General features: G+C 43.9%; 2 protein-coding genes across 29 annotated transcripts in view; both read left to right on the top strand.

The window, feature by feature from the left end:
* The window catches only part of para (paralytic), a 67,982-nt gene extending 49,858 nt beyond the window's left edge, over positions 1–18,124 (top strand). For 19 of the 27 annotated variants that reach the window (XM_012379687.2, XM_012379676.2, XM_067349005.1 and 16 more), the window contains 7 exons: positions 471–593; positions 4,048–4,170; positions 4,320–4,514; positions 4,598–4,843; positions 5,907–6,177; positions 8,023–8,327; positions 8,752–18,124. In XM_012379687.2, the coding sequence (XP_012235110.1) occupies positions 471–593; positions 4,048–4,170; positions 4,320–4,514; positions 4,598–4,843; positions 5,907–6,177; positions 8,023–8,327; positions 8,752–9,537 (2,049 nt within the window). In that variant the 3' untranslated portion in view covers positions 9,538–18,124. The remainder of the gene's footprint in view (positions 1–470; positions 594–4,047; positions 4,171–4,319; positions 4,515–4,597; positions 4,844–5,906; positions 6,178–8,022; positions 8,328–8,751) is intronic. The other 8 variants (XM_012379692.2, XM_012379695.2, XM_012379694.2 and 5 more) reach the window with 1 other exon arrangement.
* A 1,429-nt stretch (positions 18,125–19,553) lies between these two features.
* LOC105679580 (uncharacterized) lies at positions 19,554–25,492 on the top strand. Of its 2 annotated transcripts, XM_012379661.2 has the most exons (3): positions 19,554–20,218; positions 21,147–24,941; positions 25,259–25,492. In XM_012379661.2, exons 2-3 carry the CDS (start codon positions 21,176–21,178, stop codon positions 25,285–25,287), a joined length of 3,795 nt encoding a protein of 1,264 aa, XP_012235084.2. In that variant the 5' UTR covers positions 19,554–20,218; positions 21,147–21,175; the 3' UTR covers positions 25,288–25,492. The 2 variants fall into 2 exon arrangements, with proteins under 2 accessions (XP_012235084.2, XP_012235083.2); XM_012379660.2 differs by having other exon boundaries at positions 21,147–25,492.
* The last annotated feature ends 208 nt before the right edge of the window (positions 25,493–25,700 follow it).

The raw sequence follows: 25,700 nt of genomic DNA, 5'->3' as shown, positions 1-25,700 counted from the left end.
TCTCATTGATCTTTACGTTAATTTTGCAGAGCAATCTTATTCAAGATCATTGTTTATAAAAAAAAAAAAAAGAAATATCATCGGGAAAATGAGAAAGGCCGGCGGTATTTACAGAAGGTTGATATAATAATGTACATATGAGTATATACATTTATCTATAGATATAGAAAAATGTCGGCTCTCTACAGATCGACAGCTCCCCAAAAATTGCGTCTTTGTACAGATGAATCCGAGTGTCTCGATCCGATCGAGGAGTCGAAGGAAACGCAGATGAAACGTCGTCGATCTCGGCGTCGATCTCTCTGTCCCTTTGACTTTCTCCCCATTCCCCCCCCTCTTCCTCGCCCCTCCTCCCGTCGCTTCCGCCTGAAATCCCGCGGTTCTCCCGGTCGGAACTGATCAACGCCTCTCCTCCTCTCGTCACGTCTGTCTACCTCTCGCTGTGATTCGCTCTCGTTTCTCGCTCGCAGGTATCGCTCATTAACTTCGTAGCGTCGCTCTGTGGCGCTGGCGGGATTCAAGCCTTCAAAACAATGCGGACCCTAAGGGCCCTAAGGCCGCTCAGGGCGATGTCTAGAATGCAGGGGATGCGGGTATGTAGCCCACCGTCTCAGCAGACCTTGTCGCGGATGACGGCAGAGTCGATCCTCCACCACCACCCCCCCCCTCCCCCTCGACGACACGGCACCACCCCCCTTCTGCCCGTCGCCGTTCGGTTCTCGATGCCGTTTGGAGCAATACTCCCGTATTGCCGCTGTTTTTCATCATATAATTTATATGTCGGGGGAGTGGAACGATATTCGCCGACTTGCGGTGATCTCGGCAAAGAGAATTTTCACATCGAGGGGCATCCGTCGGGAAAAATATATTCTTTGATATGATAAAAGATAAAACAAAGTACGAGTCTTATAGAGAATTGCTAAATGTATATCATAAGGAAGAACATTTTATTTATTTATTTTTTTTTTTTTTTAATTATCTGTCGTACAAAAATACATTTCTTTACGGTGTATTGAAAAATGTAGAAAAATGTTTGGCGATCGAAGCGATTTCTGTCTCTTTATGTACCTCATCAAATGTACTATTGCTTAGTCTTTATTTTTATAGCTTTTTTGAAAATTATCATTGAATTATATATTTTCTTTTTTCTAACGCAAGCGTGTACTTTATTTGGTTCTCGCAATTAGAAGCAATAATTTCTCAGATTCTTTTCTACGGATTCTACGAAAAAGTCATTGTTTTCCTTCTCTTCCACGACATTCGACAGACACGGGCCGACTGACCATGTTTATCAAGAGACTACACCGTTGTCAATATTTATTTTAACGTAATCAAAAACCGTATTATATATTTTGATCAAAATACGGATATTATTTGTTTTTGGTTATTATCTTCTATCACGTATTGCTTAATATTTTAACTGATAAAAATATTATATTAAATTCAAATGTCTATTGCTGGATCTAATATTTGATTCTCGAACATATATTTGTATTTTTTCAATGGAACTGATATTTTTCTAAATCAATTCTGTGAAATATGCAATGCAATTATAATATTTATGAAACATCGACATTTGTACGAAAAATAATTTTGTATAAAGCTCATAAAAGTTTAGAAAGTCTGACACTTGGCCACATCGACTCTTGAAAAATTGCAACGTCGTCGGTTCTGTGTATTGAAAACATAATATTACATCTTTTGTTGCACGTGAACATGCTGAAATAGAGGCAGTCGCGAATGCACAGCAGCTTAGAAATGCGAATGCGTGAAGCAACAGCGTGTAGATAATTCGGTTCAACACTTCATGAAAACACGCAACATATATAGAAACACGCACTGAAAATCTCATATACATTGTCATTGATATACGAGTTGTGCCATCTTATCTTCGCGAGGAAAACGCCTAAACGGTCAAATGTTTGCGAAATACGCGTTTAAATACGTGAAGATTGAAATGGAATATCCCGTATATATATATATATATCTGACTTCGCTTCACAAATCCCAGACGATAGCTGCGCGTGTGTGATAGCGTTACACGATTACATTCGAGAAACTTGATATTCATACGAACGCTAAACGCATATAGACTTCTATTCATATCGCATTCGGGATTAAATAAAAATGCTGATCGTTGAAATTTGTTTCTTCACGCCGCACACTTAGAATCGGGCATGCGATTGAACATGCGATATGAATGCTAAAAAAGATATACTTTGTAATTATTTTTTTTTTTTTTTATAGTTAATTAGGCGACACAGTAGTAGCTCGCGCGACGAACATATCTCTCCTCGCAAATACATCATACATCACGTACTCGCAACACAAGGTCGCTGAGACACTGGGTGTAGTAATTACTCTGTCATGCCCACACCCTGACACTTCTTCTAATTTACAGTAGCTGCAAATCGCTCCTCGGAGCGCTCAACATTTTGTTTCTCGCGTTTTGTTTCTGCACGAGATCACGAAGACAGGAGGATGTAATTATTTCTGAATTTATAAGATTTATATGTTTCCTAGACGCGCCTCCCGATTCGGACTTGAATGCGTGATAAAAAAATTCGATAAGTGATTTTGCGAGAATAATTCTGGGAAACATATTAATCGCACAAATCAAAGATTATCTATAATTCTGAGTTGCTTCCCTTCTTTTTCAAATTTTATATATCGAATATCCTAAGAAGAAAGACGAGCACATTTCTGCAACAAATTTGTGATTAAATTTCTAATCAAAAATATCTTCATGTTTTATTCAACATTTAAGATATTTCTCAGATATAAATCTTTAATCTTTTGATATCAAACATGCTAATTTCATGCGATCTTGAATAAATATCTATAACTATCTCTGAAGCAAAAATTAAGAAAACATTTTTATTTAATACAAAAGAGTGTAATTAGCTTTAATTTTTCAATATTAAAAGCTGAAATGTCGAAAAGCTATTTGTTTAAATATTCATTATAATTTTGGCCAAAGAATACTCGATAAAAGTTACACGCACACTCAAATAAAAACCTGCTATTACATTTTTTTCTACGATATTCTGTATATAAATTACTTTTAGATATACATCTGCAACTTAATAGCCGTGACAGCTGAATGCTTGCTTGCTTGCTTGGTTACTTGCTTGCTTTTGTTAGCTTTTGTTTGTGCTGCAACTTACGCTTGCTTTACATGTTGAATTTTGCTCGTGGCTACTTTGTATAGTACGTATATACCCGTATAAGGGATTAGATATAAATTACACAATACGCGCGCATCATCACTGATCCATTAAAGTCACGATTACATTAATTTAATCAACTACATTATTTAATACTTTGCACATAAATTACATACACTCTAACGAAAAAAAAAAAAAAATTATTTAGATGGCTAAATCGATATTTGGGTAATATTGATAAAAAAATTATTTAAAATTGTAAGAATATTATTTAGAATAAAGAAATGAATAACTGATATTTTTTTATTAATAAGAAAAATGAACTTTTTTTTAGTGTGTATGTAATTCGAAAACTGCAAAATATTTCAAACTTTTCTACTCGATTTCTAATTCATTTGGTATCCATCTGCTTATAAGAATTATACGTTATTTTCAATTTGATCAATACGAGTTCTACTTATTCAAAACCGCAAAGTCAAAGTATCATGCACAGTATTAAGCTACTGCACAGAAAAACGCAACAGTCTATAAATACTTGGTCAAATTTTTATCATTATATCATTCAATTTTTTATGTGAAAAAAGTAATTTAATATATTTCTAATAAACAAATTATTTTTCTTAATAAAAAAAGTTACGTTTTTGATTTGTTATTTAGAGGTAAAGCAAATATATACTTTAGTTTTTATCCTATAAATTTTTGTCGTATTTGGTCTTAAGTACAAGCACATAATGCGCATAGCGCGTGGCACAGCCGCATAGTCGAGCATATAAATGCATATCTAGATGCAAAAAGCAGAAAATCTTACAATTAGTCGAGCATATATCATTTTTTGACACGCTCGCGATACCGGCGTTTAATCGAACTTCGTCTCTCATAGGTAGTCGTCAACGCCTTGGTCCAAGCCATTCCATCCATCTTCAACGTGTTGCTGGTATGCCTTATTTTCTGGCTTATATTCGCTATCATGGGGGTGCAACTGTTTGCTGGCAAATATTACAAAGTACGTATATTTATTCATAACGTAAATATAATAATAATATTAGAATAACTCGTGCTATTATCACGCACTCTTGGAAAAGCTTTTTTCTCTTTAAATCGTAAGAAAGATGGAGAACATTGTGCTGTAAGATTTCATTGATAATCACGCAGTGTGTCGACGCGAACAAGACGACACTCAACTTCGAGATAATACCGGATCGCAACGCTTGCGACGCTGAGAATTACACGTGGGAGAATTCGCCGATGAACTTCGATCATGTCGGCAAAGCGTATCTGTGCCTATTTCAAGTGGCGACTTTCAAAGGATGGATCCAAATCATGAATGACGCGATCGATTCGAGGGAGGCAAGTATACAACAGTCGTGCGCTCTCTCTCTTCTCTCCAACTAATCCGCACGTTTTAATGAAACGATTTGATTAATTAACAGGTCGGTAAGCAGCCGATTCGTGAAACGAACATTTACATGTATCTCTACTTCGTGTTTTTCATTATATTTGGATCGTTTTTTACCCTCAACCTATTCATTGGTGTGATCATCGATAACTTTAATGAGCAAAAGAAGAAAGCCGGCGGTTCCCTCGAAATGTTCATGACAGAAGATCAGAAGAAATATTACAATGCCATGAAAAAGATGGGCAACAAGAAGCCTCTGAAGGCGATTCCTCGACCGAGGGTAAGTTACAAAGATAATATGCACGAAATGCATACTTGGAAAATAATATTACGTTGGCAAAAAATTTTTGAAATCTAACCATTTTTTCATATTGAAATCTTGAAAATTGTTAATCCAGTCGGACAATTAAAATTCGAATTTCTTAGTTAAAAACTACGTTTTCGCAGATTCGCATTTGTAGCATTCGAGTACCCATACAGCACACAAAGATTGCATACACATTGCATCAATCTTTCATCGCAATGTTGCAATATTGCAAATTCACTGCAAAATGTGGTTGCATCATTGCTGTGGGATTGCAGCAACGTTAAAATGTCCGCTTTTAGGAAGATTGTAACAAAATATTACAGTAATATTGCAATATAATGAATTTGCAATAATGCATTGTTATTGCAATCTTAGAATAATGTTGCATATATTTTTATTTATTCGGACATTTATCTGTTCGATTTTTGAACAATTAGTTCAATATCTGAATTCCCTGTGTTGAAGTCGTGTCAGAAAAATTAAACTGATAAAAATAATTACTATGTCTTTAATCTTACTAGCCACTCTTTGCAAGTTTCATATAATCATCATGACTAAAACTTAAATACGAGATAGATTTTGCAACGCGCGTCGCATAGCGGTAAACGAACGAACTAGCGATTACCGAATATTGCTATTGCAATGTTGTTGGAATGTTGCTGTCACATTCTCATGAAATATTACAATTACAGGTTGCAATAATGTCTCAACAATATTACATTGCAACTTGCAAGATTGTAACATTGCTGCAATGTAATTGCAATGTTCTGTGCTATATGGATAGTGGTCGGATACAAAAGTTCAGTCCAATACTCTTCGTATAAATAGCAAAGAAATAATCTTCACAAAATTGAATTGAGTATCGTCGGAAAATAATTTTAAGGTTTTTTGTTCAATTTTCACTTAGCAAAAGGGAAAAAATTTGATCCAAAGTAGGAATGTCGTAAAATGCAGAAGGAATCTCAGAGATCTCTCTTATGTGTGAGCCGACAATGTGCGCTGAATGGGTGTAACATATTTTTTCAACTGTTTGCAGTGGCGGCCGCAGGCGATAGTGTTTGAAATAGTGACGGACAAAAAGTTCGATATGATAATCATGCTGTTCATCGGGCTGAACATGCTCACGATGACATTGGACCATTATCAACAGAGCGAAACGTTCAGCAATGTTCTGGACTATCTCAACATGATATTCATTGTGATATTCACCAGCGAGTGTCTCATGAAGATCTTCGCTCTGCGCTACCACTACTTCAAGGAGCCATGGAACCTCTTTGATTTTGTTGTTGTTATATTGTCAATATTAGGTAATGTAACGTAATGGTTGCTGCAGTCGTATGACCCGAGCGAAACGAAAGCGTATATGTCGAAGCGAAACGGCCTGTTAGCTTCTTTTTCTTCTCGCTACACTCGATCTGCGAGAATGACGTATCTTCTCTCGCCTCTTCAGCAAACTTCTAGAATAGCGTTTCACCTCACGTGCGAGAGAACGGATCGGCATGCTACGCTGTCATGTTTTTCACTACGCTACGTTTTTTTTTTTTTTTTTTCATGCACGCAGAATCTTTTTTCTCGATCAAAGCGGACAGGCCCAACGTTTCGCTCGTGTCTCAACGACTGGTGGATATCATTACGTTATGTAGCCTTACATTGATGTTGGATTTAACCTGACCTTGCCAACCCTAATCCCACCCTACTGTATCCTGATGTTAATTGTGCCTAGAGTTGAATCGCCGAGCTCTGCGTTACCTCGCGTCGTACTTTAAACAAGTCACAGTAAGAAATAGTACATAGGGTGATTTTTCGAAGTGGATAACGATTGAGTCTGATATTGGAGAATATAAAATTTTATGGAAATTTTGGAGAAAATGATCAATGCCCGGGGATTTGAATTCAGTTCGTCGTGATGTAACGCTCTGCGCGAGCCATTCGACACGTTAATTGATGTTGCAACAATCGTTAATCCAAGTGTCGGTAAGATCGGGTCTGTATAAAATAGGTCTTAGAACTTCATTCTTCGCCTGACTCTTACTTTTCGACTAGTAGATTGATAGCGTCACTCTTTTCGAATGGCAGTAGTCAAAACCTTTCGATACATTCAAAATTATATCCTTCATAAGGCACTGTTTGATGTCAATTAGAAAGTTTCCACGTATTCAATTAATTTCGATACACGCTTCCTATAATTTCTCGTGATACTTTGGGCCGAATTTTCAAAACTCCAGCAATCCTTAAAACACGCATGAACCCTTTTCTTGAACAATTTAACAACAATTTAAATCTTTCGATTCTTTACATTTATAACGTACATATTTTCTCGCAGCGTAAAAAACAAAGTATCAAATGTGAATGTTTCTATTCTCACGGAGATTTTTGTAGGATGATTTTTCATAGGAAGAAAATGATTTCTGTATTATTTTTTTGTGCGCCAGCTTGCAAAAAGGGCGAACGATTTTCATAGAGTACACACAGAAAAATATCATTCTATTGCTAAGAAAAGTAATTACTCGGCTTACTTTTCTTTTTTTAAGTAACAATTATCTTTAATAAAGAATATTTTCTTGATAATAGTCTTAAAATATACTCATCACAAATTTTTGATAAACTCATTATCATATACTCAAAAGAAGTAATTAGTTTTTGGTGAAGAATATTATAAAATTGTATCAAAGAAAAGTCAGATTTGGTTAATTTAATAAGCAAATAGAATTCTTTTTTTAATTTAATATTCTTGATTGAAGTATTAAACTTACTGGGATCAAAATATATTTTGAATAAATTTGATGCTTATGATAAACTTACGATAGATTTGCGGATATATGAACTTATAAAATACTTAAAACAAGTAATATTTACTTAAATACAGTATGTATTTTTCTGTGTGTATATTTGAGATCTCACCTCTTTCTACGTAGCATCTTACTTTTCCTAGCTACATAAAAATTTAGATAACTCTAATTATTATAGACGATCCGAATGCATGATCCCATTAGAACAATGATGCACGAGAATCTCAAGAATTATGAAGGAATGTTTTATCATTTTTGCACCGTGACAATAACATCGCCGCACCCTCACTTAGTCCTAGATGTTAAAACTCGAGCTCGAAAGAATCCCGAATTCGCTGAAATATGAATTTTTCGCCTCGCCAGGTCTGGTGCTCAGCGACATCATCGAGAAATACTTCGTGTCGCCGACTTTGCTTCGTGTGGTGAGGGTGGCGAAGGTCGGCCGTGTACTTCGACTCGTGAAGGGCGCCAAGGGTATCCGAACCCTTCTCTTCGCCCTAGCGATGTCACTACCGGCCCTCTTCAATATTTGCCTATTGCTGTTTCTGGTGATGTTTATCTTCGCGATATTCGGCATGTCCTTCTTCATGCACGTCAAGGACAAGAGCGGACTGGACGACGTGTACAACTTCAAGACGTTTGGACAGTCGATGATACTGCTGTTCCAGGTGACTTGGCCATACATTTATTCGCGTTCTTATAGAAACTTTACATTCACCGTTTGTCGTCATTACACATTTGTCAAATATTTGTAAAATTTCACGATGAAGGAAATGATTCGTCACGATAATACTGATAATGTTGGAATTAAGACAGAAACTACGTATGTATCTTTTGAGATTTGAGCACATACAAGGACTTTGTTCAAGAATTATTTAAGGCTCCCATTTCTGTCGCGGTAGATTATTTTTTTTCGTTTAGGCAAAAATTCTTTTCTCGTATACTATTAATTATACGAAAGAATGAAATTTATTTAGCGCGAGAAAAGATTTGACACGGTTTCTCGCCCCTGACGCGATCGCAGGGAGGAGCCTTAAGTATCACTCGAGAATCGTGAATCCTCAGCTCACACCTGTAATCATGTATCGGCAGATGTCAACGTCGGCAGGCTGGGACAGCGTCCTCGATGGCATAATAAACGAGGAGGATTGCCAGGAGCCGAACAACGAGATCGGTTACCCGGGCAACTGTGGCTCGTCGACGATCGGAATCGCCTACCTGCTCTCGTACCTCGTGATCAGCTTCCTGATCGTCATCAACATGTACATCGCCGTGATCCTCGAGAATTACTCGCAGGCGACCGAGGACGTGCAGGAGGGCCTGACGGACGACGACTACGACATGTACTACGAGATCTGGCAACAATTCGATCCGGATGGCACGCAATATATACGATACGACCAGCTGTCGGAATTCCTCGACGTATTGGAGCCCCCGCTACAAATACACAAGCCGAACAAGTACAAGATTGTGTCGATGGATATCCCCATATGTAAGGGAGACCTTATGTTCTGCGTGGACATCCTCGATGCCCTCACCAAGGACTTTTTCGCGCGGAAGGGCAATCCAATAGAGGAGACGGGCGACCTCGCCGAGGTGCAGGCGCGGCCCGACGAGGTCGGTTACGAGCCGGTCTCGTCCACGCTGTGGCGGCAGCGCGAGGAGTACTGCGCCCGCCTCATACAGAACGCCTGGCGGAAGCACAAGCAGCAGCGCCTCGGCGGGCCGAGCGAGGAGAGCGACGATCCGGACACGGATCTGTGCGTGCGGCAGACCAAGGTGCTGGTTGAGAGCGACGGCTACGTCACGAAGAACGGCCATCGCGTCGTTATACACAGCCGATCGCCGAGCGTCACCTCGAGAACCGCGGACGTCTGATCGCCATCGTCGTCGTCGTCGCCGCCGCCGCAGCAGCAGCAGCCGCAGCCGCAGCCGCAGCTACCGTCGTCGCTATCACAGCCATCGCCGCTATCGCCGCCGCCGCCGCCGTCCGTGCGCCGCAAATCGCTCCATCGCCGCAGCAGCAGCAGTAGCCGCAGCAGCAGCAGCAGCAGCCGCAGCACCACCATCAGCAGCAGCAGCAGCAGCAGCAGCAGCAGCAGCAGTAGTAGCATCGTCGACGACGATGATCGCTCACCGTCAATCGCTCACACTGCTCGCGCGGAGTAGTGGTCGGGCAGGCACCCTCGCGTGCGCTCTCCATCGACAGCCTTATAGTTGTATAAAATAACATTCCTCCAACGAGTTGCCTTTAAATCGACTTTAAATGAGCCACGACCGTTGGGAGAGAGAGAGAAAGAGAGAGAGAGAGAGAGAGAGAGAGAGAGTGTGTGAGAGAGAGGGAGAGAATGAGAGAGACGTCGAGACGAGCGTCCGTATGAAGAGGAGACTGCGACTGCGTTTTGAGATTTCAAGAGTCGGAAGTGCGCTGCGCCCTCGCCGATCGCCGCGCTAATCTGATGCGCGAAAAAGCAGTTTTTTTTTTTTTCCTTCGAAGGGTCGGCTTTGCTTTGCGGCGTCCGGATCGAAAGGAGTTCGAAGTGCGAAGGAGGAAGAGGAGAGACCGGGAGACGAGGAGGAATACGAAGGCGGCCGACGCGACATCGCGACGTCCTTACCGAGCCGACTTCCCCACACCGCAACTCGTGCGGGCGACATCGCGACGTCGGGTGGAGGTATTTTGCTTCTGTACCTCGAAGCTTTGCCTCTGTTCCTCATCGTTCGATTTAGAGAGTAAGAGAGAGAGAGAGAGAGAGAGAGAGAAAGAAAAAGAGAGAGCATCGACGACGATCCGCGCGAACCTGCGTGTTAGCTGCGCGCGTCGAGGCGGCGCGCGAGCGGATCGGTGGAGCGCGCGACCACCATCTCCAAACACCGTCTCGTACACGTTAGCTCAATCTCGCGATTCTCTATATCCGCCATTTGGATTTTTTACACCGTTTTACAGCAGAACTACTCCGCAGCAACTCGCCCCCCTCCGCGCGACGCCGCGATGCCTCGAGCGCCGCCATCGAGAGTCCTCGTCGCGGTGAAACATCCGCTTCAAGGAGAACGATGCACGGCAGGATGCACGATAGCGAGCGTAAGGACGACGACGATGACGATGATGATGATAATGATGATGATGATGATGATGATTGTCGATGATACTTGACGTACGATGATCACTTTTCGACTTTAAAACGAAGGAAGAAGAAGGGAGACGAGCGAAAGGAAGTTCGCGGGCGGAAGGAGAAGGACTCATTTTTCGCGAAGTGAAATGTACGCGTTTAGTAGTAACTACATTCGCTCGGCTTGCATCTCTCGCGGAAAACGGCGAAACGCTTGATCGCGCCCGCTTGGTTTCCAACCCCCTCCCCCGCCCCTTCCGGCCCGTTTCTTTCACGGCCGACACCACTTAAATGTTCGTCCATCGGTCTCGAAGGAGCGCGCGCGCGCGCATGCGCGCGCGCACCGTCGCTCCGTCGCAAATTGATCGACGACGTTTTCTTCACAATGTTCACCGTGGATTGTTGATCGCCAACCCTTCCGCGAAGCGCGAACCGTGTTTAATGTTGATTCACCGCCGTTGAGTCCGCGTTTTCTCTCTTTTTTACAAGCGCGGCGTTTCGCACGGCCGTGCGCAAGACTTTCTCCCTCCTGGAAGAGGGAATCCCCCCCCATTTGTGCCGTCGCTTCTTTTCCTTCTCTCTTCGGATTTTTCTCGCAACTTGTCTACTATATTTGTCGTCTCCGTCTTTGCCGCTCTTTTGCCGCTCTCTTTCCACCACTTCCTTCTCGACGATTCCCCCGCTGCGAGTGAACGATCGCGTCAAAAGCAGGCGCGCATCTTTCAAAGTAAAGGAAACAAAAAAGACGAGGAAAAGAAGAGAGAAAGGCGACGTATTTTTAACGCGTTCGACGAACGGCCGAAGGGGACGGAGAGGGGGGGGCGCGATTCCGCAGTCATCATCAGCTAGATATTTACACATTTGCAAAACTTACACGCAGTCTTACACGACGTAGTAAACGCGCTTCGGAATAAATAAATTAATACATTCTAGTGTATCGTTATTCGAATAATCGCAGAATCGACCGCCGCGGGCGCGCGCGAGTGCGCGCGCCCGCGAGCGTAAACCCGTCTCGCGTCGCACAACTCGCAAAAGCTGAGGATATTTTATAAATAGGGGTTGTTGTGTATAATTATTATTATTGTAATTATTATTGTATCGAGGGTGCACAATATGGAGCGCCGCGCGGAATTCGATCGCCCGATTTCACCGGCGACGAGCTGATTAAAACGAAGAAAATACTCATCGTTATGTAAAATAGTTTGATCGCTCCGAAAATATATATCGCTCTTTTAGTGGCAAAAGCGTTTTCACTCCGAATTCGAAAGTCGCGTGTATCTTCAAAAGTCCGGAGTAATGAAAGAGAAAAAAAAGACTTCCGCATGAAAAAGAAATTTTCTATGTGGAAAAGAATTTGTTTTTTGGATCGTATTCTCGCTAATCGGACGATGAGAACCCTACGTTGTGCCTTTTGAATAACAGCAATCTTAAGCAAGCTAACTTCGGTTTTCTCGATATCGCACCATTAAACGTCCGGCGAGTCCGTCGGATGCCAAAAAGGCGTCGCGCACACCGTCGAAGCTGCTACTTTGTTCTCGTATCACGAAAAGCGAACGTCGTATCCTTCGCTCTGTTTTCTCTCAGCACCGGGATATTTTTAACGGCCGCCGGCCAGCGCCGTTCCGACGGCCCAGCCGTCTCGATAAATGGCAGAATTTAGACGGGTTTACGCACAGACTTCGCGCGGAATCGCGCGCAGATTCACGTCAAACTTTTTATCGTCACGTTTGTCAAAGTTGAGCGTGTCTCGACGATCGCGTCGACTTCGATCGGCGTCGGCGATGTTGGAAGGAATGCAGTTCGCGGAAGATGTGCGCGCAGGTCTGAGAGCAGCGCTCTCGATTCGCCTTCGCAATCCGGAGGCTAATTGGCACGAGACTTTTGTTCCTCTTATCTCAAGCGTATTCTCGATGCGATCGGCATTCTCTTGTATTATCTTGTGTTCTTTCCACCGCGTGTCGACGTTACCGCAGTCGTCGTCGCGATTCCGCCACGAAGCGACTACCAATCATTTCGCCTCCGCGCAACCCACACACAGAGGATCACCAAAGCTAACTGAAGCAAGTGTGTGTTAAATAATTTATACACGGAGTATCAGAGTTTTATTATAACGCGTGATGACGACGATGACGACATTGCTGACTCTGCAACGGCCATGCTCGTAACATACGTTATACATATATACATATATATATATATATATTATATATAGAAAAAGAGAGAGAGAGAGAGAGAGAGAGGGAGAGAGAGGGAGAGAGAGAGAGATAGAGAGAAAGAGGAAGAGCGAATGCTGTACGTGCAGGATGGGACAAGCGGAGCGCCCGCGTCTTTCTTCCTTTGACATTTTATTAGTCGCTCGAGTAAAACTGCTGCTCCAAAGCATCCCACTTCGAACGCCGCATTTTTCTTCGAACGTTCGGCTAATCCTTTCCCCTGAAATGTCGGTCGGAAGACAGGTCTCGCGAGCGCGCGTCTCGCCTCGCACGCTACGCACACGAGGGGTCGAGCGCACGCAGCCGCTCGTCGAAATTAAAAACGCGAGAAGAAGTGCGTTATCGCAGTCACGCGGCGGCGGCGAGCTTAATAAGTAGGCGGCGCGATACGCGACAAAGAGAGAACGAGAGAAAGAGAGAGAGAAACAAAGAGAACGTGTATGCGTGTGTATGTGTGCGTGTGTGTGTCTCTCAGTGCGGATCGCGCGATCGTTATTTTTCTACGTCTACATCCGTGATCCGCGTGTTAGAGCGCGTCGGTTAGGGCGGAGGGAAAGGGACGCAGACGTCGCAGACGCGGGTCGAGAGGGACAACGACGAGGAGGCGACGAGCGTTGTCGCGACGCTCGGAGAAGCGGTGACGCCACGCCGACAGGAAGTCGATGACGTTGCGGGAGGGTGACGATTGCTGAAATTTGGGAGAGAAAGAAAGAGAGAGAGAGAGAGAGAGAGTGTAAACGGTTTTCTCGCTGGTCGAGAACGCGCGAGCGAGACTTAAGGACGAGAACGACGACGGATCTGATAGCAAGAACAAAGGCCGCGTTCAGCAGATGCCGCAGCGATGACAAACTCTTGCAATTGGACGTGATTAGCGGATTTACGACAGAAATGCACTCGTGCATCTATTAGATGTCGTCATCGTAGATTTATATATCGATGCGTCTAACAATTGAGCGTGGAAAAGTGAATGTAAAAGAGGGAGCCTGTAAAACCCATCCATTTCCGGTTTGTAACACATCAGGTATTTATTTTTACAAATTAATGACGCGCGTAAATATATAGAAATTATACGCGCAAATCGCACATTCGAAATTTCTATCTTTCCGTTTCGTTCTTGAATGCTACTTTTCTCTCTCTCCGACTGTTGCATCTTCTGAACGCAGCCAGTAATAATGACGACGATTCTAATAATTTTCAAAGACAACGATGACGATTAGAATATTGAAGAAAAAAAAAAAATCGTAGGGAAGTCGTTGCAGATAGAGAACGATATAAGATATTTCGTGAATAATGCATAAAAACAAGATGTTTGTGATTTAAGCCACGCTCGAGTTTGCTTTGACGAAGCTTTTAGGAAAGCCAATTCAATATTAATGTGTCCTCGTAACCTTTTCTATGTACTTATTAATTACAATTCACGAATTTCGTCGCGGATTGTTCGATGATTTTACATCGCCGTTTAGAGAGCCTGAAACTCGCTTCAAAGTGTACCCGCTAAACAACAATTAAATAACAATTAAGATCGAATATCAATTATTCCCGGAGAGATCCATATATTTAAAACAAATTTTCTATGGAAGTAAATAATAAATGATTCATTCCGAATCCCAAAAACGCATCATCTCTCGCGCTTGAAAATTGCGCTTCGTCACGTTCAACCGCCGCTTTTTGCCCCGCGTCGCGGACGGGTGTGTGTGAGAAGCAGTATTTTTTTATATCGCACATCCCCGTAAAAATAGCTGTTTGATGGCGGTGCGCATGTGCACGCAGCTGTACAGCCCGGAAACGGTCATCGTTCCTCATTGCGTTTCGTATCCGCCGACCTTCCCCCAATTTCCGAGCGCTCGATCCGCGCGTTTCTTGCATCCATCGGCGTTGTCCCTCGGAAACGCGGCGTCCCGGAAGCGCGACGGACGACGACGACGACGACATTGACGATGACGAACCGATCCCGATTAGATAACCGTTGATCGTTTACATACCGATGTAACCCGCGAAATATGTCCGATGGTCCGTCCGGCTCACTGTCCCGTACCTCCGAGACCCCCTCCCCGCCCCCTCTTTGAGTTTTGGCCTCCCCTCCCGTGTCGTAATATAATTGCGCGATAATAATTCGATAATAATCAAATCGCTTGTACTCATAATGATATATATTTTCGATACTACATTCGTGGGCAACAAAACTCTCTGTACATAACCTGTATAAAGACGCGAGGGACGCCGGCCCGTCGCGTGCGAATTTACATCGAGCCGATAAACATTAACTAACGTAGATTGGCGTTTAATTCTCTTCGCAGAGACTTCGGCCGTCTTCTTCCTAGAGGCGGAGATAGAAAGAGAGAGAGAGAGGCGGTTTAAACGTCCGTTTCACTGTACCTAGTGTTTATAGGAAGCGGCCTATGCAAGGGCGTAAAAGCGCGTCCGCTTGATTGAAACGTAATGTTACGCCGAGCGCTTAATTGGCCGAAGCACCTCGTACTTCCGATGTAAATCCGTGCGGGCCGGGCTGCCTTTTGAACGCGACGGACAGCCGAAACAAGTGGGCGCAATCTCCGGAAGTGCCTCCTTGACGATTTGCATCACGAGAGTGCATCGTTCTTCCCCGCGGAGGCGCGGAACGGAGGACGCTGAAAGGCGTCCGAAACTTGCGCGGTTGTTCGTTTTTCACGATTATCTCGAATGAGTCATCCGAAACGGCGGAAGAGAGAAGGAGGAAGAAAAAAAGTGAATCACGGGAGCAACAATGAGAGAAATAGAGCGATTCTCTTTGCCCGATCACCCGCGATAGATTCATCGCACGAGCGATGATTCGTCACGAGGAGCTCGTCGGAAGCTCGTTTTGGAAAGTTTTGTTTCGCACGGAACTCAAACTATCGCGGTTTCTGCAATTAGATTGCAATGTCGAATAATGTCATAAATGATTTTAAATGACTTTAAAAAAAAAAAAGAAGAACGAATGGGATCGCGTTTGGAGCGTATTGGATAGCTTGTTGTTGACGTTGCGTATCTATTTAAAAAAATCAGTTGCGAAATGCTCGTCGAAAGACTCGTCTGAGATAATCCTGAAGAAAAAAGCGGACCAATGTAAAAATCCGGGTCTCGGCGATGCGTCGATTCGTCAGCGGACAAAATGTCGCGCGCCGCGCGTTTGTTCACGACTTCCCCCCCAATAACTCGATCGCAAGAAGCGCGCCCCTCGGCGTTGATCGACATTTCGTCCGCCGAGCCGAATCGAAGAGGACTGCGAGGGGATCTTACGAGAAAATGTTCGTCGAGGATTGCGTGGAGAAATGCGAGTGCGGTGTCGAAAAGCGTGCATACGTTTCGCAAGGATTTTTCAGGAATGTCCGACGCTTCAATAAATAATTAAATGAAATAATCACACACTCTGTCGTCTATATTATACGCAGTGGCGATTTTATATAGCTTAGACGTTTGCAGCCGTTTCTTTTGCCTTGTCGACATTTTGCCAATCTCTGTTACGTCTTCGATTAGCTCTTTAATTAAAGAGTCAGAGTCCTTTCGCCGTCCTCCCGCATTTCTCGCAATGTACATTACGCGTCTCGTGAACGCGTTGCCTGAGGATCGTTCGGTGACATCGCGGGAGGGAAGTTTTATCACGTGGAATGCTTTCGTTTGATCGATATATTACGACGACGAAGACAACGACGACAACGACGACGACGACGACGACGACGACGACGAGGACGACGACGACGACGGTAACGACGTCGCAAAGGGGGAGGGGGATGGGAGAGTGTGCGTGGTGTGCTTCATTGACTTTCGTTAATTTTTTCCAAAGTGTACATTAAAAATACCAGCTTTTTGCGCGACGACGGCTGTAAGATATAACAAAAACGTAAAAAAAATAGGGCTTTCCTTCGTTAAGCGAGGTAAGACGAGGTTTAACGTACTTTCTCCGAGGACGATACTGCCGTTACGCATTGTATAAAAGAAAACTAAGTTAACTAATCGTAAATGCACGAAAATTTTCTTAAACGGATAGCAAACAAAAAAAAAAGGGCTTTGTAGTGTCTCGATACTCTCGAATCATTAATCCTACGTCGTGAGATAATAAATAATGATATTAATGAAATAAAAAAAAATATAAATAAATAATTATGAAACAAAAATCCTAGAGCTGGGCTAAAGCATTGTAAAGTGTCAAGCTGCGGAGCCTGTCGGCCAGTATAAATGAACAAGCAACTGCCATGGGTTATCAAGCTAGGTAGAAACGTGCTAAGAATCCAATTTTAATGAAGCTAGCTGTCGAAACATTAAGAAAAAAAAACTAAAACGCGCGAAGGATCGTCCATTTAAAAAAAAAATCTGCGTACTGTGTGTGTGTGTGGTGCGCGCTCGCGCGTGTCGTGCGGATCGGGTGCTTGCGACGCGTGCGTGCACGCAAGACGAGAGAGACACGCGAGAAAACGAGAACACAGAGAAGCTCCTCCGTTGAGAATACGACATTCACATTACTACTTAACAGAATAAATAAACAAAAGAAAATATTGGTTATTTGCACAATATTATAAATAATTACTATGTTTACTACGATTATTAAACTAAAGAGCAAATAATAAGGGGATAAAAAAACTGTTGTTAAATAATTAATACAAAAGAGAAGGAGGGATGAGCGGGGGGGGGGGATATAATAAAACGATTTAAGCTAATGATCGACACTGGGTCGAAGCGGAAAGCGAGACGAAGACGAGATGAAGTAAAGATACGATGAAGAGGAAGGAGGAAGAAGAGGAGGAAAAAAAAAGGAGGAGGATACGATTCGTTTGTTATCGATTAGTTAACGATCCTTACACATTATATTATTGTAATTATATAAAGTAAACGATTATTATCATAATAGTTACAATTAACAAGTTGTTACCGCTTTGTTATACATAATGTAATTAATAATAAGATTAAAAAGTAAGCGAAAATGCATCGTTGATTCGTCCTTTACTTATGTAGATACTAAAATATCGATCGACTATATTGTTTTCAATGTCTTCACCGTATCTCTTCGTTTGCTACCCGATTTCATTTCGTTGTCGAAGATTCGGTATTGTCGGCTTACCTCGCCCGGCCACAATATACACACGTTTTACAGAGATATTTTCAATAAACGAAAAAGCTTAACACTCACAGAGTTGTTGTACTTGTTCACTTTATCGTCCCTTTCGAGAATCATAATTACCCGATCATTCCAACGGGATGAATATGACAACAATGCGTATATTTGTATTAATTTTCAGCATTTATTATCGCACTGTTAAGAGTTTTGTATGCACATTTAGCTTTTCGACATTTAAGTTTAAATTCACTTTAGAGCTTCAGACGATCTGTAATTCGTGACAGAATTCAAAATATTATTCTATTTATAATTTTGTGTTGAATAATACAGAAAACACACATTGGAAAAATCAAGATCACGTACACAAAATTTTGTATGCGTATATTCGATTCTTCAAATGTTTTCTATTACATAAAATTAGAAACAGATTTCCATCTGGAATTCTGCCGTAAATTATAGATCGTCTGAAGCGGGTTCAAAAATATTCACAAAGGAAAACAGGACTGGATTAATGAAAATCCCCGTAGACCCTCGTATAAAACAGGGGATACGTTCCGCGTTATATGAATCCGTGAATATATAGCGCCTCGGAATCGTAAATACGAGCCTGTTTTGCCGTGTTATAAAAGCACAATTTTTCTATCGTGTTATACGAATCCGATTACATGGAGGTCCACTTATTTAAATAGAATTTCATAAATCTTGTATTTCTAGCATCAGGCGTCGCGGAAGTATTTTTCATCTGAGGGGGCAAAATTTATAAAGGGGATACATAATACATTCGTAACATGTATATGTATATGTATGTAACTCCATTCAAACACAAAATAATAGGTCACTCAGTGGGTAGTATAAATGTGCGAAAAATATGCCCAGATATTTTGTTCTAATTAATGCGCTTAATTTTCGTTATATAGTGTACTTCAATTGAACGAGTAAATAGTAAAAAAAAAAGAAAAGAAAAGAAAAATATAACCCACCTTTGATGTAAATATTTGATACTCAATATTTTCGGTCATGAAATACCTGAAGAAAAGAGAAAAATTTCAGAGGCGCTACGCCCCCTCTGAATTATCTCTAGGTAGGCGGTCGCCCCCTTCCCCCCCCCCCCCCGGTTCTGCGGCGCCTGTCTAGCATTTAGTATCATGACGACAGGAAGGTAAGTTTTTGGACAACATTTACTTTATAAACGTTTTGCAAAAATGTTCAATCACAAGACGGCAATTATAAGCAAAAATCGTTGAACAAAAAAGTAATTATCAAACGATAAAAATATCATAAAAAGATAAATTATATAAATGATTTAATATAACATATAGACAAAGTATACATTTTAACCGCATTTTTTTCGTTCAACTTATCTGAAACTGGTCGATTCCGTAAAATTCTTTAGCTCCAAGACATTTTTACCTGAGTATGGGAGTTTGTTGAATCGAGCTCTCGTGGAGAGGATGCGCGCTAAGAATATCCAAGGCGTTCACTATTAACGCAGTCCGCCGTACAGTCGTGCGCAACGCGCGTTAGCTCGTAGGTGTTTGCCACGAAGAGATCCGCTAAGATCGCGCGCGCAGAGAGTGAGGGAGCGAACGAGCATGGGTGGGGTCCCAAGAACGAATCGCTACCTCGCTTCTCTCCTCGCGTCTCGCAAAGTCTAGTCGAGTAAAATCGTCCAGTGTCGCTGTGCCTTCTACGAACGGTCGCGTGTTACGCGCGACGTTCTCCGAGCAATGGCCGTTCCGCAGGCCTTTCGAGTTTCGGACGTGCACCTCCGCGGCGAGTCCACGTAAGGAAGATGGACATTTCGAGGTCACTCCGGGCCTCCTCGCGATCTCTGAGAGAGCCACCGTATCAGTGAAACTAGAGCAGCGAAAGGCGTCGCGCGTAAACGAGTCGTTGCGGTACGCGCGACGATCAAGCTGTCAAGTTCGAACGCGAGAAAGGCGAGGAGGAAAGCGAGGAGAGAAGGCGGCGCGCGATTGCGTCGTTATCGCGATTATCGGAGATCTGGACGACGAGCACCGACCTCGCTTTATTGTGCAGCGTTTCCGAAGCAGCTACGTCGCAAGGCTACTCTCAATGATCGAGAATCTGGCATCCGTGACTCATTCGCGACTTGGCAAGTCCAGGCAGAGGAAGGAGTCGCATCGCGGATTTCGACATCGGAGGTTAGTGCACAGCAAGGTAGTCGCGTATTTATAATCGAGACGGGACGAAGGCGAGTTTTATCGAGAAGTTTCTGACGTCTTCTAAGTATGTCGAGCGAATAATCTGTTAAATATACATATGGCATGATGTGAGTACGAAAGATACGCCCCGGAAAAATACTTGTATTTACAAACAGATTTTTCATTGTCGAATAGTAGAGCAATTATTCAGTGAAACTTGAAGAATTTCGCACGAGAAAGAGTGCGTGATTTAATGAGAGTTTATGAGATCAGAAGAACAATAGTACGTGTAAATGAACGCATGTTCATTAATTTTGCAAATATATTCAGTGAATGTGTTCTCACTGAATACAATAGATATGGAGAACTTAGGAAATTATTTAATAATCTCAGGCTATTATTTCTTATATATTTTTTGTGAATTATTTTGCAGTCTACTTTCTTATGTAATTTTCTTGATCAAATATTATAAATTAACATATGAAGTTAATGTAAAAAAATAATTTTTGAACTTTTAAACAATATCATTAGAATTACTCAAGTCAGCAAGGAAAACCAATAAAGAAAGTTATCATTTCTTATCTTTCTGATATTGAATATCTACCATTATTGCATTTTTACGTCGCAATTTTCATAAATTTAAAATTAAAGTTATAAAAAGAGACAGTTTTTAAGTCAACTGAAATATTAGTCAATTAAGTATATTATTAGAACTTTTAATTTTCAAGATTATATTTAGCATAAAAATACTAGAAGTTAATCATTTTCCTTGTTTAACAAAAAGTTATCTATTTATAGAACTATTATATTACATTTTTGCATTTACTCTGTACTGTCTTTCTTATATTTTATTATTATAACATTTAAGATGTTATACATTATTTGCAAAAAAATGAGTATAAACAAGTAATTTTGCATATTTTTCCAGATATTTTGATACCAAGAAACATATTTATAATGGAGAAAAAAGGACTGCGCAAGAAGGACATATTAAGAATGGACGGACTCCTGCCTCCAACTCGACGTCTACCAGTTTGTGACGCGGTATCCAGTGCGTCGGACAAAAAAAAGGACAAGAAATGGTCCATAGGTGGAATTTTGCGGCGCATATCTTCGATAAGAGATTACGACAGTTCGTCTAACGACGAGGAGATGGTTTATTGCAATCGAACACCAAGGAAGCTCACCAAATTGAATAGGCAGCGTGATGGTATCGTCCTTCATTCAATAGAAAATAATTCGGAGCACGATAAACGGATAACAGCCGAGAGCAATGCCCGTCACTCGACGGATTCGTTGCACTCGCGTCGAGACTCGCTGCGAGATTCGCGTAGCAGCGACGGGTCGTTGGACGGTTTAGGAAAGAAGACTCGGAGGAACAAGTTGAAAGCACGAGCCGAGGCGAAGAGGGACCATCTGCGCGCCGACAGCAGTTCCGACGAGGATTGCCGGAGATCCAATAGCTCGCTAAACAGATTTCAGGGCGCGGATGGCGCGCAAAATGGCCAGAGGGGCAGCGTGTGCAGCAGGAGATCGCGAGCCGCTCGAACGGAGCGCTACATCAAGCGCTTATCGCGAGACGACGGCAACGGCAGCGGCGACACTTTGAACGACCTACATACCAAAAGATGTTCCTCGGAGTACAGCGAAGATAAGGAGCGCGCTGTTTGCAGCGATGCGAATGGATTGTGTCGGCCGCCCATACATCCGCGCCGACTCGGCGGCGTGTACTCGAACAGTCGTGCGTTTCCGGCTCAGAAGTCTTCCGCGGAGAATCTACGGGAATTTGCGGATTGCACGGGTTTGCCGGAGGTTCTCAATGACTTCAGGAGGTATTCTACCGGACAATACGTCACGGACTTGAATCAGAATAACACTTACGGAAAGCTATCGCGGGATACCAGGAGAGACGTACACGCCGATAGCCATCAAACCGGACATTTTTTTACATATCCCGCGAAGAATGTGTGCCATTACGCGGAACCGTTTGACTTTGCCGCTGATCGCCGATTAATTGATCCGTACAATCGGCCGCCCGAACCACCGCCGAGAGATCCCCGTTATCGCGTATTCAATTACGGTTACGGTTCCTATCCGGCAAACAGGCACCAAAATGTGCCAAACTCCTCGAGACCGGAAAGCAATAAAACTGACGTTACGAACGGAATATCGAGATTCGATTTGAGGAACTTCCGATCGTACGGATCGAACGACGAGATCGCCTGGCGTGACGCGACGGAGCGTGAATTGGAAAACCCGACGTCGAATTCCAGGTTACGTAATTCCTTGGAGCGTACAAATAATAAATATAACTCCAGTCGTCAGTGGGCGAACAAGGCGGCCTGTGAGGAAACCGAAGCGACGAGATGCCGACGCAGAAATACTCGCAACGATGAGCTAAATTCCAACGACGCGGATTACGGCATGTGCAAGGTCAAGAATAAATCAGCGAACATCTGCGAGTCGAATAAACACCGCAAGACGATTTCATCCGCCGCGTCACCCGACTGGTCGTCCAGATCTCGCGAGCAGCGTACTTCGCGTTCCGTCACCCCGTGCGACGTTGACAATCGCAATGATAAAAGCAAGAAGGAAGACAGCAGAAGGACGACACCGACCGAGGAAGCTCTGGAGAGGCGGAGAAGCTCGAAGAATTTGGAGGAAGCTCTTTCCGAGCTTGAAGCGATATACAACAGCCTCCGCCTCGGCGATGAGGACCTGCTGGACCGCGCTGAACGCCGAAGCATGGAGGAATTCAGTCTGAAGCACGGCAAGAGTGAGCTCGACGCGACGACTGTAATTAATCGGGACTCGCCTGACAGGACGAAAGACGATATGGCCTATCGAAGAATGCATCCCAAGGAGAGGCCTACGTCGCTGTCGGATGTCGCTGGCCGGTCGACTCTGTCCAACATCAGTTATCTCATCGCCTCGCCCGTGCTGTCGCGCCGCGACTCGGCGGAGGATCTCGCGCGCTCATCGTCGACTTATCCGTTCGCACGTCGGGACGAACCGGACGTAACGCGCGACGACGTGGTCTTCCGCAGTATAAGCCACGCCAATAACACTCTCCGAGTGATCGAGCCGCAGCCGCCGTTCGGTATTCCGCTCGGGCCGGTCACGACGGCGACCGAGAGCGATTATCTGCACACAACACCGACGAAACCGGAGCAGCCGCGCTCGCTGTATATACCGCAATGCGAGCCTGACGTCGTCACGGATGACTTGGCTTACCGAGCGCTGAGAAAGGACACGGCGCGAAACGTCGGAACGGAGAGCAAGAGCGACGTATCGAAGGAGCAGTCGATAACTTGCGGCGTGAAAAAGAAGCGTGCCATTAGATCGTTGTCGGCGAATCTCTACGGGTTAATCAATCAGGATCGAATTCATCTGCGACGCGAGCCCAGTCTTGACGTCGTCGGCGACGAGATGCAGAACATCGCGGGAAACTTCGCCGCGACGTCCGAGCGACCGGAATATCTTAGACGCGTCGTGAGCGACGGCGAGCTGTCCGATAACGATAGATGGAAGGAACCAAAGGCGATCGATATCAACGGCAATCACCCGGTGGACGCGTGTCGGAAGAAATTACGCGTTTACGTATCGCCGGAAGCGACGATACGGAAAAGTCCGAAGAAGGAGAAGGAATCGAATGTCGCAGAGTTTTCCGATGCCATGCTGTCTTCGAAAGCCGTCTTGGACGACGAGTTTTGGCACGAGTATCTGCGCTCAGATTCCACCGCCTCGGTGACCAACAGCAGTCGTAGCGCGGAAACGGACTTTACCGCGTACAGTCGCCTCTGCCAAGATCTGGTCGATTTAATAAAAAGCAGCGACGATGACAAAACGACGCCGCCGATCGAGGCGAGATCGTCGGGCAATTCCATCGTAGACGCCGTTGAGCCGTCCGATAAATCGGACAGCGTCGGCGTGCAACTCAGGATCGATGAACCGTCAAGTGTTCATGTGCGCTCTCTAGATAGTCGTTACTCGGGATCGCAATGCGAAGAGGAGAACATCGAGAGCGAGAACGCGGAAAGTACGTTCTCGACTACGAATTCCACGGAAACGTCAGAATCGGCGCCAGCACCCGGCAACCTTGATTTCTATCTTCGCGTGGCGGACGAAAATGTCAAGCTGATCGCGGAGGCTTTCGGCAGCGTGGCCGACCGCCTACGCGACAGCCGCCTTTCCGCTCGCAAGAAAAATAATTCTTTGGCATCGCACAGCTCCGAGGCGGAGAATCAAAGCGGCAGCGCGCGCAGCTCCGCTTTGTACAGTCAAGAAGAGCAAACGAGCGATGACCGGCCTGTCGTCGCCCCGAGGCTCGAAGAGTCTCCGCGCCAGATTTCGAAGCACAACTCCTGGACGAGCAACGACGGGGACCAAAGCGGCGCGAGTCGCTTCGATGATGTTTCCACTGCCGACGCGGAACTGGATTTGTCCAGAGCCGTGCGCGACCTGCAATTGGCCGCAGCCAGTCTGTGCGAGCACGGACGGGAGATCGAGGAATTGAAGATAAAACGCGGAAGATTGCCGCGCGTCCACAACGTGACGCCGATCACCGCGTCAACCGACACGGACGAGGGCAATCCGGTCTGCAAGATCGGTCTGATCGTCGATACGCAGGAGCAAGAACGCGATCAGGAGGAGACCGTGGTACTGCCTAACGAAAGGATTGAGCCGCGAAGTGACGCGCGAAGCGAGGAGAAGCGTCGCGAAGGTGAGCGCACAGTGTGCGAGCTTGATCGTACAAAATCGTGCTATGCGGAGGCCGCGCGTTTTGTACGCGTCCCCTGTGTCACTAACCTCATAACCGTCATGGTAACGACGTACTCCATGCTCCTGCTCGCTTGTCTCCTTGCATTGCTTTTAGCGATCGTAGTGGCATCGTGACGGACCGGGCTGTTTTTAAGCGCAAATTATATTGTGTGTTTGCGATTATGTAAGAATCGCGGCGGATGCGAGCGCATCGCCGTTTATCGTCATCGATGCCTTTTAATCCTGTGTTTTATCTGCAAATGTTACTAATTTCTCCAGGTTTCCAGGCGCTCGCACGCTCACAATGACGCTCGCATTGAAATACCCGTTTCGTACTGACGGTCGACATGGTAATGCGACACAAGGCGAGGCAGGTTGATTTTTTTGTAATAAGAGAAACGCAAAGAGAAAAGAGCGTTGCAATTTCTGCAGGCTGTTTCAGGCACATCGATTTATTATTGTTGCTCTTGTTGCTGTTGTTGGTTTTAATAAAGTTTAAATGTTAATCTCTTACTGCGCGCAACACGTATACCTCTGCGCTATGATACAATCCATTCCAAAAGCGCTCCAATCCTTTTCGGTCTGTTTTTGTTATTCAATATATTTTCGAGTTTTTTTGGATACAGAAAAATATAGTTGAGAAATTAAAAAGTTACAATATTATTTTTTGATAAATAATTTTGTTAACTTTTAAAAAAATAAGATTTATATTATTTATTTG

This window comes from Linepithema humile, chromosome 2 (assembly GCF_040581485.1).
Source record: "Linepithema humile isolate Giens D197 chromosome 2, Lhum_UNIL_v1.0, whole genome shotgun sequence".
NCBI classification, from domain to species: Eukaryota; Metazoa; Arthropoda; class Insecta; order Hymenoptera; family Formicidae; genus Linepithema; species Linepithema humile.
This window is presented reverse-complemented; position numbering and strand designations above follow the sequence as displayed.